Below are 17,617 nucleotides of genomic sequence, written 5' to 3'. Positions count from 1 at the left end.
TTGATGGATCCTTCTCAGCCGAATCTGCTCATGGTCTCTGGCTGCTATTTAGGTTCTCCTACGCCAGGTTTTCTCCGTCACCCGCTGTTCCACCTGGTCACTGTGAAATGGTCATGTAACAACAGGAACAAGGCGCCGTTACCTGAATGGTCTTATTTTGCTTTTCCCTCCCCTTCCTGTCTTTTCCTCATTGTGCATCCTGCCATTTAGCTCGTTACAAAACGCCAACAATGCCAAGTGCCTAGGCAAAAAAGTTATAATACCCGTGCCATCGACAAATGACGATGATGGACCATTGAACCTTGGGTTTCTGCTTCTCCTCACCCCTCCTTCCTCTTCCTCCTTTAGCTCTTCATGAAGGAAAGCGTCTACCAGCAACTGGAGGCCAAGCGGGAACAGATCGTTCACATGGCGGTGGTGACCCTGCAACGTTACATCCGTGGCTTCTTGATCAAGAAACGCTTCTACGCCTTACGCTGCAAGATTATCCTCTTCCAAGCCCGGGCACGGGGTTATCTTGTCAGGTGCTGAGTTTGACTCTCCTTGAAAGAGATCGTCTTGTGGGCATGTGAGCAGGCAGAAGGGCTTAGATGTGGCCTTTGTCACGCCTGGCCCAACCTGTCATCCCTGTATGTTGTGTTCCCTCGTTCCTGTCTTGTGACAAGCTTTGGAGCAGAGTCGCTCTCATAAAGATGTCATCTCCTACATGGGGCTAGATCTTACAAGGAGGAAGAAGAGAGAACAAACGGGACAGTAGAAGCAAGTTGCAGCCCTGAGTATTTTATAAGATAGCTTCTAGTATTTGAAGGGAGAAGATTTCTTCTCTTTTCCTCCAGAAAGTAAGGCTAGAACTCAGATAAAGAGACAGATTTCAGCTGAACTTTAGGAAAAGTTGTTATGAGTTAACGCACAGCAGAACAAGCTGCTTCTGAAAACGGTGGTCTCTCCTTTCTCTGTCCAAGCAGAAACAAGATGGTGACTTCTTGGGGATAAGAAGCTGCATCTTGTACTGAGCAAGGGGTAGGCTGGAGGCTGGAAGACTGGCTCTTTTTCAGCATTAACATTCTGTTTCAACAATTCAGAATAAAGTCTAATTCTATCCCCAGTCACCAAATATTCTCTGAAAAACACTTATATCATCTTCTGAGTCCCTCCCTTCTTTGGGGTTAATTACTAGGGATCTCAGAAAACTGTTAGAAGCAGTCCAAAATGAATTCCCAGCTCAGTTCTGAACAGATTCATCCATCCATTTCACTCACGTTCATCTAAAGGAGAATGCCCTTTTTATTCCCTCACTTTAGCTTCTTAACAACCTTGTGAGGTAGGTTCCTCTGAGTGACAGATTCAAGGGCCACTCAAGTGGACTTTCTTAACTTAGTAGGAATTTTGTGGACTTCCCCAAGCTGGTATTCTCCGAACATGCTGGAGTGCCCCTCCCACAATTGCCAACCAGGATCCCAGTAGCCTTGCTGGCTGGGGTTACATGATGAATCTCCAAAACATCTGCAAGAGGTCAGGTGGGCAAATGTTACTCCAACTGGCCCACCTTCTCCCTCTGATGAAGATGCTTGCCATCCTTGGTCTGGTCTGTCTGTCCATTACTGTGTTTTGTTTTGATTTTTTACCCTGGGTAGGAGAAAATGTTGTTGAGACTTGGGGTGATCTTTCCCACCTCCATCCCGGGGGTTTCCCGTCCTGCAGGCAAAAATATTGGAGGCTGCGTCAGACGCTCATCAAATTCAGATGCCTGGTACGCATCTATATGAACCGCAGGAGATACCTCAAGGTGAGTCCCTGGTGATCTGACTGCAAATCGGGGATGCAGGAAGAGGGTTTGGGAGAGAGGAATTTTGTATCAGGCACCACATAATAAATTGCCTTGGTGAATTCTCTGTATGGTGGACTACAAGTCCCATCATCCTGATGGATGGAGGTAACTGAGATAAAAGGTGGCTGGTGTCTAGCAGATAAAGCAATCATAGGAGTCCCCACCCAACCAGCTATTGTTGAGAAATGTGTAGAGTCAAGGTCAGACGGTCAACTGAATTGTTTGAAGCCACCTTGATTCACAAAGATATCCAGGTGTCCCCAGATGAATAATTGCAAAGTCTGTCTGGCAGGAGATTCTGAAAGCTTGCTATAGTCCTGCCCCACCCTTGTGCTGAGCCAGGGAAGAAAGAAAGGTGGGTCCCTCTCATGGCCGTCATACAATGAGGATGGAGAGATTCAATGTGGGTATTAAAAGGATGTCAGTAGCAGGGGGGAAGTGAAGACATGCATGTCACAATATTGTCGATGTAATCATACCATTTGCACCACAACATGATGGCATTCATGACACCAATGTAGCTTGTATCAGATGCCTGGCAGCATGACATACTGTACAATGCCCAGAAGGGAGTCTTCTTCACAACGTGGAGTTTGGCGATAGCTCCTTTCATATCAAGGTGGAAGATGGCCCAATGCGATTAAGAGAGGCCAGAATTGAATAAGGAGTTTTCCTTTGTGGGCTGCTGTCCGAAATGTATGGAAGTGATAACTTTCAGAAACTGCACAGTTCTTGGGGCAAACAATGGCTGGGGAATGTAAAGCCCACAGCTGGTTGAGGCAGAAATAGGAAAGAGGTAGCAGGGTTGGTTTAAGAGTAGATAGTCACTACTGTAGATCAGGAATGGGTGGTTGAGGAGACAAACACACAGCAGGCAGACATCAATACGGAGGCCTCCTTCCACCATCTATGAACACCTACTTGAATCCACTTTCCCACGCTCTGACAAGCTGTGCATCCCTTTTCAGAACCTATTTGAATTGGAACTGTATTTATTTAATGCAGCATCCACCGAAGAGGACTTTGTCCACCAAAGCACATTGCCATAATCCATCTGTTAGTTTTTTAAAGTGCCAGGACACCGGGGGGGGGGGGGGGCTCCATATGCCACAGTGGGATTCCTTAAGACATACAGAACGCATCTCTTTGGACCACTCAGTCTCAGATTTTTGTGGTAGGAGATTCCACCCGCTGGGGAAGAATCCGACCTCAGCGTCCCTTCCTCTAAAGAAGCTGGGGCTGAGTTCGCTTCTCTCACGCTGTCCGTGGGCAGAGCAGCACACGAGGAGCGTGAAGTGACTGTTCCTTGTTCGGGAAGCTACCCTTTAAATGTGGCAAAGAGGAGAGGTGCTGGAAGAGCCCGTTGCAATGGGCTGATTTGCAAAGCCACAGCAGGCTCTCTCCAGAGGCAAGAAAGTTGCTGCAAAGGAAGGGTTAAAGCCTGGTTCAGCCCAGTCCATCAGCCCACAGTGGTAACCTGAGCAGCTGCCTGGCAAGATCATCTTCCGCAGACATTGGCCCCAAACGGACACCACCATGAAGACTGTCCGGTTCCAGCTGGATGGGGCCAGAGAGGCAGTGAGTAACAGCCGGGCTGGGGTTGGGTGCAGAGCAGGATGAGTTTCTATGAACAGGAGCCACGGAAGGCCTTTCGTTCATTGTTGCAGGTTGGGGAGCAGGAGTTTTGACAGGTCAGTTTCGATGCTCATTCTTTGTTAAGAGAGACCTTAGGAAATAGCTCGCAGAGACACACCCTTTGAAGCTTAGTGTCCGCCTGGGGAGGAATCCTGGGTCTTTGTGGAGCCGCAGAGAACTTCCCAGACTTTGGCAGTGAGATGGGAAAAGATTGCAATGCCATCAGCCCTTCCTTTCTGAGAGGAAGGTGCCATTTTTGATCCCTGGCTTCTTCAGGAAGAGCTGCTGGACGCCTCAGAGCAGTGGCCAAACAGAGCAGATGGGGAAGCCAGCATCTGGCTTGGTAAACGCCAAAGCTCTGCTCCCTTGTTCCTGCCTACTGATATGGAAGTTCCTTCTTCTCTCAGGCCAACAATGCCAGCCCAGCCACTGCAGACTTCCCAGCACTCAGACCCACCCAGTTTAAACAAGGAGGGACATGCAGTTTGATTCCGTTTGATTTTCCTCTGAGGAGAGCAACTTGGACCTCAGTATTTGTAGCCTTCACCAACCTGGTATTCTCCAGATCAGATGGGCTTCTATTGCCAAGTCTCCCAGCCTGAAGACAATGGAAGCTAACCTGTCCGATGTCTGGAGGGTCCTAGATTCAACAGCCACAGAAACGTGTACCTGTCAGGGGTCTAAACACTCTAAATTATGGCCGTGATATTGACGCACCCAAGAATGGGCCAGTGGTCATTCCTCCTTCTCCACACCTGCCCCATTCTGCTATTGGTAACCCAAAATGGGTTGGGGCCTTTTCCATCAAAACCATTTGCTCTGTCCTGCCCTCAGGGGCTCTGGAATAACATATTCGATTGCCTTCTGAACAGTCAGGAGTCCAAGTCAGTGCTCCTGTTTGGTGCATGAACATCTTCATTGTACCTGGAGATGTTGGGAATTGGTCTCTGGCATGCAGAGATCCAAACCCGCTTGGGGTCTCTTGGAAGCAGGTTTTTGAAAGGAATGGATGTTTCACGGTGACAGCATTTGCCCTGAAGCAGATGTCTTAAGGTTCACGGTGTAGTTTTCCTTAAAGCTGCCAAGAAAACAACATGGATGCCATGTCTAAGAGTCAGCCTTCACTCAAAGGTGTCTTTGAACATGCTGCATTTTCTCTTTTGTCGTAATATGTGGGCTTTCTGATTCAGGATTGGAGCAAAGTATCCTGGATCATCTTTGAGACAGAATTCTGTTGATGGGGTGCAAAGCTTCTCTGACTGTGGAAATCTCACTCTGCTTTCAGAGGAAGGACGAGGAGCGTCAAATTGCAGAACAGGAGAAGAGAGAGGCTGAGCAGGTAATTCTCTGGGGCTTTGGGGTGGCCTGGGTGGGTGGTCAGGTTGAAGAAGATCCTGAACTTGCATACACTCCCAAGGCAAACCCACACAGTTTAAATACTTTTAGGGAGAACTTGCGCTGCAGAAAAAATGACTTTGGTAACTTGCATATGCAAATGGAGCAACTTTGCATAACGCATCACAGCTGAGCTGCTGGAGAAAGAGCAGGGAACTTTGCAAAATTGTGGAATTGTTCTTCAGTTTCAATCTGGTTTTTAAAATTCTGATCGCTTTTCAAAGGAGTGCCTTCAAGCACTTTGCCAGATGGATGATTGATAGATAGAGGTAGGTAGGTAGGAAGGTAGGTAGATTTTCTTTGGTATCCATAAGGTCTAGTGGTGGTGGTGTTTTTAAGAGAAAGCCAGGTTGTCAGGAAGCTGTATCCTAAGACAGGAAGAGTTTGGGGATGGAATGCTTCAGTTAATTTAGAAGGTTTTCTTAGGGGTTCATCTGTCGTGGGTACAGAAGAATTCCAAGTGGTGTCATTTGGATAGTAGTTCCATGATCACAGCTCTCATGGAGTTCCCATGGAGTCCTGCAGAGAGGGAATGAAAATGAAATTGGTGTCCAGAGTGTCCAGTTCCAGACATATCCTGGAGATATGGAGTCCCTGTAATCCTAGCAAGATGAATTTGAGTAACGGACTAGAAAGGAGACCGTCATTATGATAATTAGAGGTGACCCATTTCTCTGGGTTCCACTAGGAACTGAGTCAGCGAGAAGTGATGAAAGTCTCACACTTGGAAATCCCTGCCGAACTGGTTGGACTCTTAAACACAGTGGCTGGTAGGTCATGATCCACTGGGAATCCTCTCTGAGGGAATTTCTGGCCTTTAATCATCTCCAAGGATTTTAGGAACCAGATCTTTGAGGTCCCCCTATGATGACGTTTTCAATAAGGAAGTTAATTCCTCATCTGTACCACCAGTGGCAAGCATGAGTGGACACCAACATCTTGGCAGTCAGAAGGCACCAGATGTTGAACTGTTTGCTTATGGCTGTAGCCCTTTCCTGTTGGACTATACCTGCGTGCTCGGCAAGGTATGGTGCTCTATAGGCACTGCTTCAAAAGGCGAAAAAAGAATGTGCCTCGTTGGAGCTGCCGCTTGGATTCTGGGTCCCAGAAAGGAAATACTAGATTTGGCATTAAACAGAACCTATTGCCCATTTGACCTGGTCCAGCCAAAGTTCTCTTGCATTCTCATGAGTGAACGCAAGTGGTTAGGATGGGGGACCCCTCCTTTGCCCTCTGCACTGGCTGCTCCTTTCCTGTTCCTTGTAGTTCACAAGCAAGTGAATGAGGACTGTGTCATTCCTGTCCCTCCACCCAAGATGCAGGCCAGATTCCAGCTCACTCTGCCTCTTGACATCAACAATTACCCCATGGCCAAGTACGTGCAGCTCCATTTCAAGGTAAGTGTAACAAGCAGGGAATCCAGTGCTGGGCTGTATGATGTGAAGGTGCTTCACTCACACCATCGTTGGGAGGTAGACCAAAAGCTGACATTTTGGGTTGAGTTTACACACTGCATTTAGCCATGGATTGTGTTTAAAACATGGCTTATTCAGCAAGCCACTAGGCCCCTTTGGAAATCAAAGTTGACTAGAAGCACACAACATATTAAGCCATGTACACTGGTTTACGAGCCACCATGACTAGATTCATGCTTCCTTACATACTTACTTTGTTTAACAATTGGTATGATTCAGTCACCAGAATAATGAACGATTGATTGATTGATTGATTGATTGATTGATTGATTATATGCCATATGTCAGTGTCAACTCTTATTGACCATATATAGACATTCTCCAGGATGATCTCTCCCCAACCTGGTCCTTCAGGTCTTCCAACAGTGCACCCATAGGCATTGTAATAGAGTCCACCCACCTTGCTGCTGGTTGTCTTCTTCTTCTGTTTCCTTCCACCTTTCCCAGAATCTTCTAGAGAGAGCTGGATGTTGATATAGTGCCTCCAAAATATAATTTCAGCTTGGTTGTTTATGCCTCAAGAGAGAACTCTGGACTGATTTGTTTGATGATCCATAAAGTAATTGTACGCTGAACTGAACCCAAATCGTATTTGTGGGGTTGTGTGACTTTTGAAACCTTCATCTTTCTTGCTATGGGTAGGACCTCCACCATCTGTCTTTGCCAGAAAGGTTGTGTGAATGGACAGTCACCTCTCTGTCATCCCACAGGAGCCATTTTTTGGGATGCTCACAAGGACCCTGTCATCCCCCCTGACTCAGTTAGATGAGAGTCTGGCCCCTGAAGCACTTAGTCTCTTCAAGCTGGTAGGTGAAGGTGAACTTACTCCTCCTGCTGGTCAAAGGATGGCCATCAACATGGCGTTAGGGGTGGGGGGGGGTTTTGGTCACTCTCTGCATTTTCTCTGTGGCAGATCCTTCGCTTTATGGGTGATGCCCAGCTCAATGGCATCCAGGAGAACCTGTTTGGGAACTATATTGTACAGAAGGGGCTCTCCATGCCAAACCTGCAGGATGAGATCCTGGCCCAGATTGCTAATCAAGTGTGGCGGAACACCAATGTCCACAATGAAGAACGGGGGTGGCTCCTGTTGGCCTCGTGCGTCAGCGCTTTTGTGCCTTCCCCTCAGCTGGATAAGTACCTGCTGAAGTGAGTGAGGTCAGGTGTACCTCCAAAGGAGACACAAAGTGGGTGGCTGCTTTCTGGAGCACCACTTCAACCCAGGAGTCTGAGCACATGATTCCATGTGGCAAGTGCCCCAGCAAAGGAGCCCCTGTTCCCTGAAGGGACTGGGGCAGTGGGAAAGGAACACAATTGCTTCACTTTGGCTCAGATGAATCCTTAAAACAATTTGGTTCAGCAGGTTTAACAAAGCAACTGTCAAAGTAGCCAAAAAACCTGAAACCCACCCATTCCCCTAGCAGCTTCAGCACCAAAAGGCCAACATAAGTGTGTGACATCACATCAATGCCACCTTTATGCACTTGTGATTCAATGTCTGATGCTGGCATGTCATGGTGGAGTTTGGGAGATGTTGTCATCATGCATTTGTCATTCGCTCCTCCTTTGCCCTACCACGAGCCCCCTCATCTCTGCACAACCATTTCCAAAGCCAAATATTTCATTCCTGCTGAAATATTTTAAAAGAATATAACATGGAATATTACATACAAAATTCAGGACACCATTGTATAATATCATCTCTCAATAATGAACCATTGCGGGTTGCAAGGCCATGCAAGTTCCCTTCCTGCTAAAATTCAGGGTGCCAAATCCTCATTATTTGACCCTGCCTTTCTCCCACTGGCCTGGAGAACTTAGCTGGGGATGATGGTGGCCGTGGAAGATGGCAGGAGCACTGGGTGATGGTAGCCGGGCTTTTCATCTTCCTCCTAGGGCCACATGGAGAATTTTAAAAAGAGCTCCACCATTTGGCCTGAAGCTCCTGGCCAGGAGAGAGATTAACACAGCTCAGCTGAACCTCACTCATCTATTCTGAGAGTGAGTGCCAAGCTTGCTCCATGGCTGGCATCTTCTTTTATTCACTGTCTCCCTCTGCACCCCTCCCCCACAGGTTTGTTTCCGACTATGCCTTTGATGGCTATAAACCTGTCTGCCAACACAAGGTCATGCAAGCAATGGCCATGGGTCAGGATGGCACAGAGGCCGCCCGAGCCTATCCACCCACCCTACTGGAGTGGATTGCCAGCCGTGACCGTGTGAACATGGCCCTCGATGTCTACTGCTTCAATGGTGAGTTAAGAGAAACAAATGGGCGGGTTGGGAATCAATAGGCAGATGTTCCAAGCTGTGCCGGGAGCGTGCTAGAGAAAGACCCACAGCAGGAAGAGGAAGGCCCAAAGCTGTATTGCTAAGGAATTAGTTTTCCACTTGCAGGAAACTGAGTTCAGATCCATAAGGCACCAGGAGGAGCATCCATCAGAGCAAATGACTTGAATTTTGTTTCAACAGGAGATCATTTTTCTTGCCCTGTCCATTCCTGGACCACAGGGGAAGGCCTTGCTGAAAGCGTATTGAAATACAGGTAGAAGAGATGGGGAGTGGGGGACATAGGTGGTGGGAGGAGGGATGGGGGTGGGCTGCATTTCAGTGCCCCTTTCCAGCTCTCCAAGCCAGGTGGGGAAGCTGCCCATCAGCACTGGAAGTCAGGCAAGGAGCTGTTCGGAAGCTCCCTGGAGATGTTGTCTCAGCCACCTCCAGCCCGAAACAGAGTCCTGCTTCCCAGTGTGGGCCTCCTCTCCTCCCAAGAGAACCCACAGGGGCTAAGCTCCAGTGCTCCTTTCCAGGGGTCTTACAGATGGATGGCGAGGCTGGTCTGTCACCATGAAGGACAGCACCCAGTGGGCCGAGCTGGCTGGCCACGACTATGTCTTGGATCTGATTTCTGACCTGGAGCTGATCCGAGGCTTCCCCAAGCAGAAATCGTATTTCATCCTTGCCTCTGAAGATCCAGAGAAAAAGGCTGATGGCAAATTGTAGGTAGCCTGCTGGCTCTTCCTCCAAATAGTTTTGGGGGGGAGGGTTCAATAGCTTTCAATGGTTCAGGGGGGGTTAAACAGCTTACCAAGGAAGAAGAAGGCAGCCAGAGTGTGGGGTGGTGTTACCCCCAGCAATGGGACCACCTAAGTCCTGGAGTCAGGATGGTTTTGGAATCTAATTTCTTCTATGGTCTTGACCCTGGATGTGACATTGTTTTCTCCTGCTTGAGTGAAAGATATCATGGATCCAGGCCTGTTCTGGACAACCCCCATTTAAAGCTTGGGTTTGGTCCTTTCTCCATTTTCTTCTGCTGCTCTCCTCCTTTGGCTTCTTAGGGTATTCCAACGTGGCCTGGATTCAGATGGGAGAGTTCCCCCTCCACCGCTTATGAAGGCCCCCACCGTAGCCTCTGCCAATCTGCCAGACTCCGAGGGATATTGCAGCCACGGTGAGGACTAGGATGTAGTTTATGGTTTGTGCCCAAGCATGAGATCTGCCTTTGCGAGATCTGGGATGGCCGTGTCGCTGAGCCCACGTAGATGTGAAGGCTGGCGTGTCTGTTAAAATCTGCATGGGGTGCACCCCCAAAAATGTATTTCCCTGTTTTATTGTGTCTGGGGGTTCGCATTAGAGCAGTGTTTTTCAACCTTGGCCGCTTTAAGATGGGTGGACTTCAACTCCCAGAATTCCCCAGCCAGGCTGGGGAATTCTGGGGGTTGAAGTCCACCCATCTTAAAGCGGCCAAGGTTGAAAAACACGGTGTTAAAGAAGGCACATTTCTCACTGCTCTGTTGGTTGCATTCACACAAAACAGTTAAGGACTGTTCTTGCAATGTGTCACCCATTAGGCTGTTGATGCGGAACTGTATGTTTTTAAAAATACCTTCTTCCACCAACAATCCAAACTGCAAGAATGTCATTTTCTATCTGCAATTGATCTTATTTCTGTTCGTTTGTTTTTTTTTAACCTGGGAACAGATTCAGACACCTTCAGTGAACCCCGGAGCCAAAAAGGGCTGGATCACTATCTGGATAGCCTCTTTGATCCTGTGCTGTCCTATGGGAAAGGGGTAAGACCCACGTCCTTCTCTCCCACACCCCCTAGATTCAAAAAAGGCCACCCCAGAGTATCTTGCATCTTATTTCCCATAGAAATCTGTTTTCCAAAAGCTAGTTCACCCCCCGAACCTTGGAAAAGAGATCGGACCGTGCATTGTGTCCCACAAAAAGGGAAAAATCAGGAAAAAATATCCGAAGCAGATGGGATTGTCATTTCTAACAACCAGTCTTGACTGAAGTATTATTGTACACTAACATTCCCAGGTTGTTTCCCAGAAAGGGTCCTTGAAACCTTAATGGAACTAAAAACTGCAGCTATGAAGTTGTTTAATGACTACACGGCATTTCTTTAGCATTCATTTAGCTAGGAATGCCTTTCCCCAGGATCCTCTTACTTGAAAATAAATTGGCCATGCACCCCTTGTCCACAGAAAGCCCCGTCAGAGCAGGAGCAGACTAATTCAAGGGAAGGTCAGAATGTTTCTGCCACGCTGAACAGGAACTAATTGAAAACATCATAGAATCATAGAATTAGAAGGGAGCCCAAGAACCATCAAGTCAAATTGCTTGAGGTGTGCAGAAAAACCTTTTAAACCATCCTTGAACGTAGGAGTGTCCACAGGGGAGGTCATTGCAAGTCAAGATGGCAACCATGATTGCCCAAAGTCCAAGAAATGCGATGCAGGTAAAAAAAGTGGTGGGACTTTGATCACACAGTCATGGCCCCATCTTGACACCCCTGCGTAAAAGTGGCTCTCCAGCCTCTTGCTAGAACCCTCAGGAGATGGAGAACCCACCACTTTTGGTAGGCAGACTTTGGTGGACTGAACTTACCAGCAGGAAGTTTTTCTTAATTAAATGAAATCTAGATAGCTGCAGTTTGTACCCATTATTTCTGTGGCCACAAAAAAACCTTTCTTGACCATCTTCCCTGTAATTTCCCTTTAGGACCTCAAAGACAGCTATCAGGTCTCCCTTCAGCGCTCTTTCCTTCAGCCTCTCTTCCTCATAAATTGCAGGAAGGAAACTATTAATTAACACGGCAATAGTCATGAAAAGCCAGACAAATGCATTGCCGACATATTGAAGGGAAACCAGATTGGTTAAGAACATATAAAGGAGCTCAGCTCAAAGCATTTTTTCACCCCATGTCAGTTCAGGCCTTGGGGGTCCTGAAGTGGAAGAGGTGCCTGTAGGGCTGCTTTGATTTGATTTCTGCCCTGCCTAGGAACTAGAGAAGCCAGCTGCCATCTCACGCAGGATGAAAGGGGGTGGCCGCGTTGGACAAGGTGACAATGGTGATGGTGTGACTCCTGTGGTCCCCCAGACCTCTGGTGAGTACAAACCGGGCTGCCTTATTCTGTATATTTGTTGAACAAAAATTTCTCTGCAAGCTTTTAGGGTGTACTAGTCTTCCCAGGGCACTTTACGAACATTTAGAAGTGCAAAACACAACAGTAACAATAATACCCATGACCAAACCCTACCATTGCCATCACCAGTGCTGAAATAAGGCATAGTAGGTCCAAATCAACTCAAGCAGGGATTAGAATAGAAATGGTTTGTACGAAGGCTGTCAGTGACTGAGAAGGAAATTCCAAAGACCAGGGGCCACCCCACCAAGAAGCCCTTGGCTAGATCTTACGGTTGGTGGTTCTGCTAGGGATGAAATCCATGAATTTCTGAATGCCAAGCGTTGGCTTGGCCAGGAAGGTCTGTTCTTTTTCACAAGCATCCGGCATCCTTTGGCTAACTCCTGCAATGCTATTTTCATCACCCCCATCACCACCACAGGAAAGGATGAGGAGACCCTGTTGACACAGCTGGCTTGCAACAAGCAGCAGGAGTCAGTGCTGGCTAGCGAAGGCAGGAACTGTCCGGTTGAACAAAAGGTACTTTACCGAAGTGGTGCTGAGAGAGCTGTGGATTTCTGAAAAGAATGACAGTATCCTGTACTGATTTAATTCCCTCCTGCTTTCCGTGTCAGGAGAGCAACCAGGATAACCTGGTCCCAAACGAGACCGGTTCCTACTCTTTCCTGGGATCAGTCCACCCGGCCAAGAGATGGATGCAGGCACTCTTAGTGCTTCCTGCCTGAGCGCAGGCACCAGCCAATGTCTTTGGACCAGGGTGCGCAAGGGTGTCCCTTGGCTCAAGGCCCACACCGCAAAGGGTGACAAGGCTACATTTCAAGACCGGGCAGGGCCTGAACGCCAATGTCAGACGGCGTTTCAGGTTCTGAAGGGATGCGGTGGTGCATTCGCCTCGGCAAATATTAAGGCACGCATTTTGCCCCCCAAAATCTCTCAACCTTCCTCCCTCACTCAATCGGGGCAAATACTTTGGCCCTCCCTACTCTGGAGGGTCTCCAGAGGCCACACAGGAGGTGTTGGTGGTTTGTAGGAGGCCCACAGACTACATTTTTTGCACCCCTGTTTCAGGATCACCAACTTTTCATCTGGGAAGGCTCTCATGGCTTGAGCAACGTCGTGTTTGTACGACCAGAAGGGCGCATGGCTAATACTAACCCCAGCCCTTCCTTCCTGTGGCAGGTTCATCAGACATCACCACTGGTCTCTACAGTTTGGGGGCGGCAGCAGCAGCAGGCAGCTAGGGGCACAGCGGCCGGTGCATCCTCCCCCAGTGGATTCAGGAACGCTAACCCCGGATCCCCCAGATGCAGAAGTCCTTCCAGGACCCAGAGGATGGGCCACTCGGCTTCCAGTTCTCCCACAGATCTACCTCTCCAGGTGAGACCATTAACCATGGTTATGCTAGGAAACAGAGGAGGCTGCAGAGGAAATGAAAGCGTGCCCACCTCTCTGGTTTCCCTGTTTTTGCCCTGAGCCCCGAGAAAAGAGGTCCACCCTCTCCTTAATAGGGGGAAGGCATCAGACGGGCTTCTCTTCCACCTGCAGGCCAAAGTTCACCACCACCTTTGTGACTTGGGTGATCAAAAGCAAACCTTGTAGTAAAAACAAGCCCCTCTCCCAAATTGTTCCAGGGGCACAAAGCCCCATCGCTGCCAGATCCCCCAGGAGGTCCAACAAACATATTTTTGCAGCATCCCTGGAGGGGCTGAAGCAGGAAGAGCTGCTGAGCACAAAAGGAGGTGGTTTGGGGTCTATGGTGGGGTGTGGATTCTAGCCAGTCCCTAGCCACCAGGGGTTCAGACCAGGTTAGAAAACTCTCCCTCTCCACTCCTCATTCCCAGGCAGACCCACTGGATAATGTAGAAAGTCAAGAGGGTGACTTTGGTGGTGATAAGCCAGATCCATTTCCAGAATGACGAGGCGAGGAGCTCGTCAGAAAGCTATCTAAGGGGAAGGGAAACAGCCCAGACAGACACCTTTTCAGTTTCACGGGGTGGGGGGCAGAAGTGAGGCACAATCAGACTTGCCAGCCCCCAAACAACCCCTGCCAGCTGGGCCCATGGCGAGGATGCCAGGAGCGGCTTGTGGTGGCATCTGGGCATCCACAGAGGCTGCGTCCACGAGCCGATCCCTTCTCCTTTTCTGCCAACTCTGTGCCTTTGTGCCCTTCTGGGCTGACCCAAGGCTGGCCGACATTGGATACCTGCCTCCCAAGTGGCCTCTGTATCCATTTCACTCATCTTGCAGGCTGGCATAGGCAAGTGCCGCCACTCTGGATCTTTTTCCGCTGCGTGTCCTCCAGGCAAGGACGGGCTTTCGATCCGCCAATCGGCCCTGGAGTGATGGCCCAGGTCTGGGGAACTGTGGGTGGAGGGGGAAGCAGCTTTACAGGGGGGTCTTCTTTGGCTCCCCGGATTAGTCGAATGCAAGTTGGTAAGAGTGGGCTGGGGTTCCGGGAGGGGCCCTGGGTTGGACGAGACAGGCCGAGATCCCTGCCCCGGGGCCACAGCGCCTGGCAGAAGCATGATTCCCAAGAGTAAGCGATTCTACCACCATCACCATCTCTTTGGCAGAGGGAAGCTGGGAGAAGGCTCGTGGATGGATCTGCATCATCTTTAGACGATGTCCAGAGGAGAACCATCTTTCAGAGACCGGGTAAGGAAGAATCAGAGGACTTGCCAGCTGCAGAATAAATGGTGCAGAAGATGAGATTAGTTTCAATGTTGCGTGCTTCATTTGAAAATTAACACTCATCGGTGGCAGACATTCCACAAGCAAGGCACAGACGTCTGCTGACACGCACAGAGGCTGTATTGACACAGCAGGCTAAAAGGGGTTGAGTAGTTGTGCTCCAACTTTTGAGGGATCTCAGAACAAGGCCTTTTGGATAAGCCATCATACGGTGGATCTGTTTGGCTACAGCATGTCATGGAACCCGGCAGTTGTGGCTTGTTCATCTGGGTTTAAGATTAAGCCTGTTGTGTGATTCACCCAATGTGTGCAACTCCTTTTATAAGGTCAGTTGTTGCAAGTTAGAGAAGATCGACTCTTATCAAGCTAATACAGTTGGTTTGCTTTGGGCCCAGCATGATGTGGAAGCCCGGTTGTTGTGGCTTGCAAACATAGTTTGTGGCGTGACGCAATGTCTGGGATCGGGTCTTGAAGCTTCTCGGGCACACAAGCTTTTCAGCTTGAAACCCTCTGTGTCCTCCGACGATGTGTGAATGCAGCCCTTGGTCAACCCCAGCGAAACCTTCGTTCCAAGAATCGGCCACCGACTTACGCTGGTTTCTCTCCCTCCTCCGTGCGTAGGGTCTGGCTCCCGGTTCCAGGCTGGTGAGCTCGTCCGCCATTCGAAGCTGAATTCTGAGCACAACCCAGAGCCTACGCAGAATATCCGGAACATTATCAGGCAGTCCCAGCGACCTTTGCGAGTTCCAGAGCCAGTCAGGTCAGACCCGGTCCTCCAACAGCCTTCCGCCTCTTTCCCCCCAATCAATCCATTTGAAAAGGGGGTTGATGCCCACTCCTTCCACGTTTAGAGGCAGCGTATCTCTAAACGTCAGCGCTTAGGGAATGCTTCCAGGCCATCAGTTCTGTTTCTTAGAGTTCTACTTCGGGGCTTTGTTGGGAAAGGACACAACGGTTGTCAGCTGATTGATTGATTGGATTTGTACACCCCCGTTTGCCTCTGCCTGTCTTTTCAGAAAGGAAGGGGGGAAGGTCTTTGTGAAGAAAATGGATCCCCACGAAGAAGCCTTGATGATTCTGAAGAGACAGATGGCCCCAACAGGAGTACCTGTGCAACCCCTTCAGGTGCGGCCAGATGGCTGGCCTAGCAGACCCACTTGTTGGAGCCTCCCCAGCAAAACTGGCTTCGTCCATGAGCAGATGGTGCTTTCTGAAACCCAGCTAACCTGGTGGTTCTGCTGCTGGTAGGAAAATCGAGGCGGGTGAGACAGGACGGCCCAGATTCTCACGCCAGAAGAAGCCACTTCATAAACCAGGATTAAATGTAGAGAACTTTAAGCTGAGAAGAGAGCAGCCAAAAGTCTGCTAACTCAAAAATGCAGAGCTGAGATGAAGCCTCGGTAGCTGGTCCCTGAGCCTCCTGCTGTTCCTTTCATTTTTTTGCTGCCTCTGCTTGCTCACTGGCCCTCTTCGGCCACTGTAAAGAGTGGTGAGAGGGAGAAATTGGAGCATTTCCTTTGGGGTAGCTGCGCCAACTGATGCCAGAGAAAGAGCAAACGAAGGGGCAATGCTAGTGTGGAAATTGGAACCCTTAGAATGGAGGCGGGTACTTGAAAATCATCTTGGCCAAGGACCCCTGAAACTTAGGGCTGGCCCTGAGTAAGAAGGCAAGGTAAAAATGCAACCAGGTAACCAGGCTGAGCATCAGCAAAGGGCAGTGCTGATTCCCCCTTGGGTAATGTGTGAAATCCGTTCTTTGCAGGCCGTCCAAGAAACAGCACCAAGGGAGATCATTGCCATGGTGAGGCCAGTGGCTAGTGCCAAGGTAGCTGAGCCCCCTGCCATGGCCCAGCCTTTCCCTGATGCCTCTTCAGGTAAGAAAATACACCCTGCTCTCTGTCAGTTGGATTCCTGGCCTGGGAGAACCAATTTTTTGATGTGTGGCTCCCCCTGCCACACCAGACTCCTGTTTTTTCCCCCCTGCACTGAGTAGGATGATTAAAACCATGGAAAACAGATATTGTGAGGACCACGATTGCTTTTCGGGGGTAGGTTGACACACCTGCCACATGGGTACTTTTGCCCTTGAGAAGGATGAGAACGAACAGTTGACTTTTCTCTTGGGCAGCCTCTGTCTCGCGAGAGTTGGCATCTGAGGGCGAGCAGGTCCAGACGAGACTTCACCGTCGAAACAGTGAGGAGTTTTATGGGTACCACAACGTCTCTTGGAAGATCTATCTCAGGAAAGAGGTAGGTGTTCATGGACCCTCTCTCTTTTGGGGAGAAAAGGGAAACAGACATTTCTTCTGCACCGTTTGCTGCTTTAAATATTAGAAAACAGCCCCCACAACACAGACTCAGGGCAGTCAACGAAAGGGCACCACACACATCTCACAACGGAACTCCTCATGCGACAGGAGGAGGAGGAGGAAGAGGAAGAGAGGTCTATGAATGGCCAGTAGGCTCTGATGGCTAGGCCTCCATATTCAGTAGCACTTTACCTTTGAGTTGCAGACAAACGTTCTGGAGAAAGCTGTTGCAGAGGTGCCCCGATTGTGGGCTGCCGTGCTGAAAACAAGATGCTGGACTGGATGCCAGACTGCTTTTTTACTGGCAGTCCCCAAAATCAGAAGGTCCTATCTTCCTTTTTCCTTTCCTTGCAGGTTTTTTACCCAAAGGAGAATATCAACAGCCCTCTTCTGCTAGACCTCCTTTTTCGGCAGGTGGGTGGCCTCTGGCATGTAGCTTTGCAACTGATGCTCCTCTAACACTGGTCACCTGAGAAGGTGTGTTCCAGGGTCCCTGGGCCCTCAGATGCCTCCCTGGGCAGGATTTTCAAGGCTGAATTTTTCTCTTGGGGAGGTGCAATGCTATTGCCACGTTTTTGTCAGGCCTAGCCCAAAGAACTCCTGGAGACCATGCAGGTTCAATCAGCAAGGTTTATTTGCCAGCACCTGTTTACAGAAATCTTCTCAGACTGACCAGCAGTTCCCAGGCACAAGTCTCTACTATCTTCTGGAATGTTCAGGGATGCGCCAGCTTTCTCTGCTTATCTCCAGAGTGTTGCTCTGGAGACGAGAGCACCGTTTTCACCCCCCTTCCTCCATTCCAGTCCATCACAGTTTTAATATGTTTGTGTTTATTTACTAAGCTTTCTATAC

General features: G+C 49.2%; 1 protein-coding gene across 1 annotated transcript in view; it reads left to right on the top strand.

Annotated features, from left to right (window-relative positions):
* The window catches only part of MYO15A (myosin XVA), a 45,878-nt gene that overhangs the window by 9,737 nt on the left and 18,524 nt on the right, over positions 1-17,617 (top strand). Inside the window, exons 17-37 of the mRNA XM_088147763.1 lie at positions 349-524; positions 1,702-1,786; positions 4,749-4,802; positions 5,547-5,628; positions 6,125-6,255; positions 7,044-7,139; positions 7,247-7,482; positions 8,408-8,586; positions 8,806-8,878; positions 9,141-9,329; positions 9,669-9,781; positions 10,312-10,403; positions 11,621-11,726; positions 12,187-12,284; positions 12,945-13,142; positions 14,339-14,420; positions 15,078-15,216; positions 15,473-15,581; positions 16,219-16,330; positions 16,585-16,706; positions 17,120-17,179. Of these exons, the coding sequence (XP_088003889.1) occupies positions 349-524; positions 1,702-1,786; positions 4,749-4,802; positions 5,547-5,628; positions 6,125-6,255; positions 7,044-7,139; positions 7,247-7,482; positions 8,408-8,586; positions 8,806-8,878; positions 9,141-9,329; positions 9,669-9,781; positions 10,312-10,403; positions 11,621-11,726; positions 12,187-12,284; positions 12,945-13,142; positions 14,339-14,420; positions 15,078-15,216; positions 15,473-15,581; positions 16,219-16,330; positions 16,585-16,706; positions 17,120-17,179 (2,532 nt within the window). The remainder of the gene's footprint in view (positions 1-348; positions 525-1,701; positions 1,787-4,748; positions 4,803-5,546; positions 5,629-6,124; positions 6,256-7,043; positions 7,140-7,246; positions 7,483-8,407; positions 8,587-8,805; positions 8,879-9,140; positions 9,330-9,668; positions 9,782-10,311; positions 10,404-11,620; positions 11,727-12,186; positions 12,285-12,944; positions 13,143-14,338; positions 14,421-15,077; positions 15,217-15,472; positions 15,582-16,218; positions 16,331-16,584; positions 16,707-17,119; positions 17,180-17,617) is intronic.

Source organism: Python bivittatus, unplaced genomic scaffold (genome assembly GCF_059951505.1).
Source record: "Python bivittatus isolate LINGU-HERP-01145 unplaced genomic scaffold, Pbiv_v1 ctg000560_np1212, whole genome shotgun sequence".
NCBI lineage: Eukaryota > Metazoa > Chordata > Lepidosauria > Squamata > Pythonidae > Python > Python bivittatus.
The sequence above is the reverse complement of the archived record's forward strand: the minus strand, read 5'-3'. Positions and strand labels throughout refer to the sequence as shown.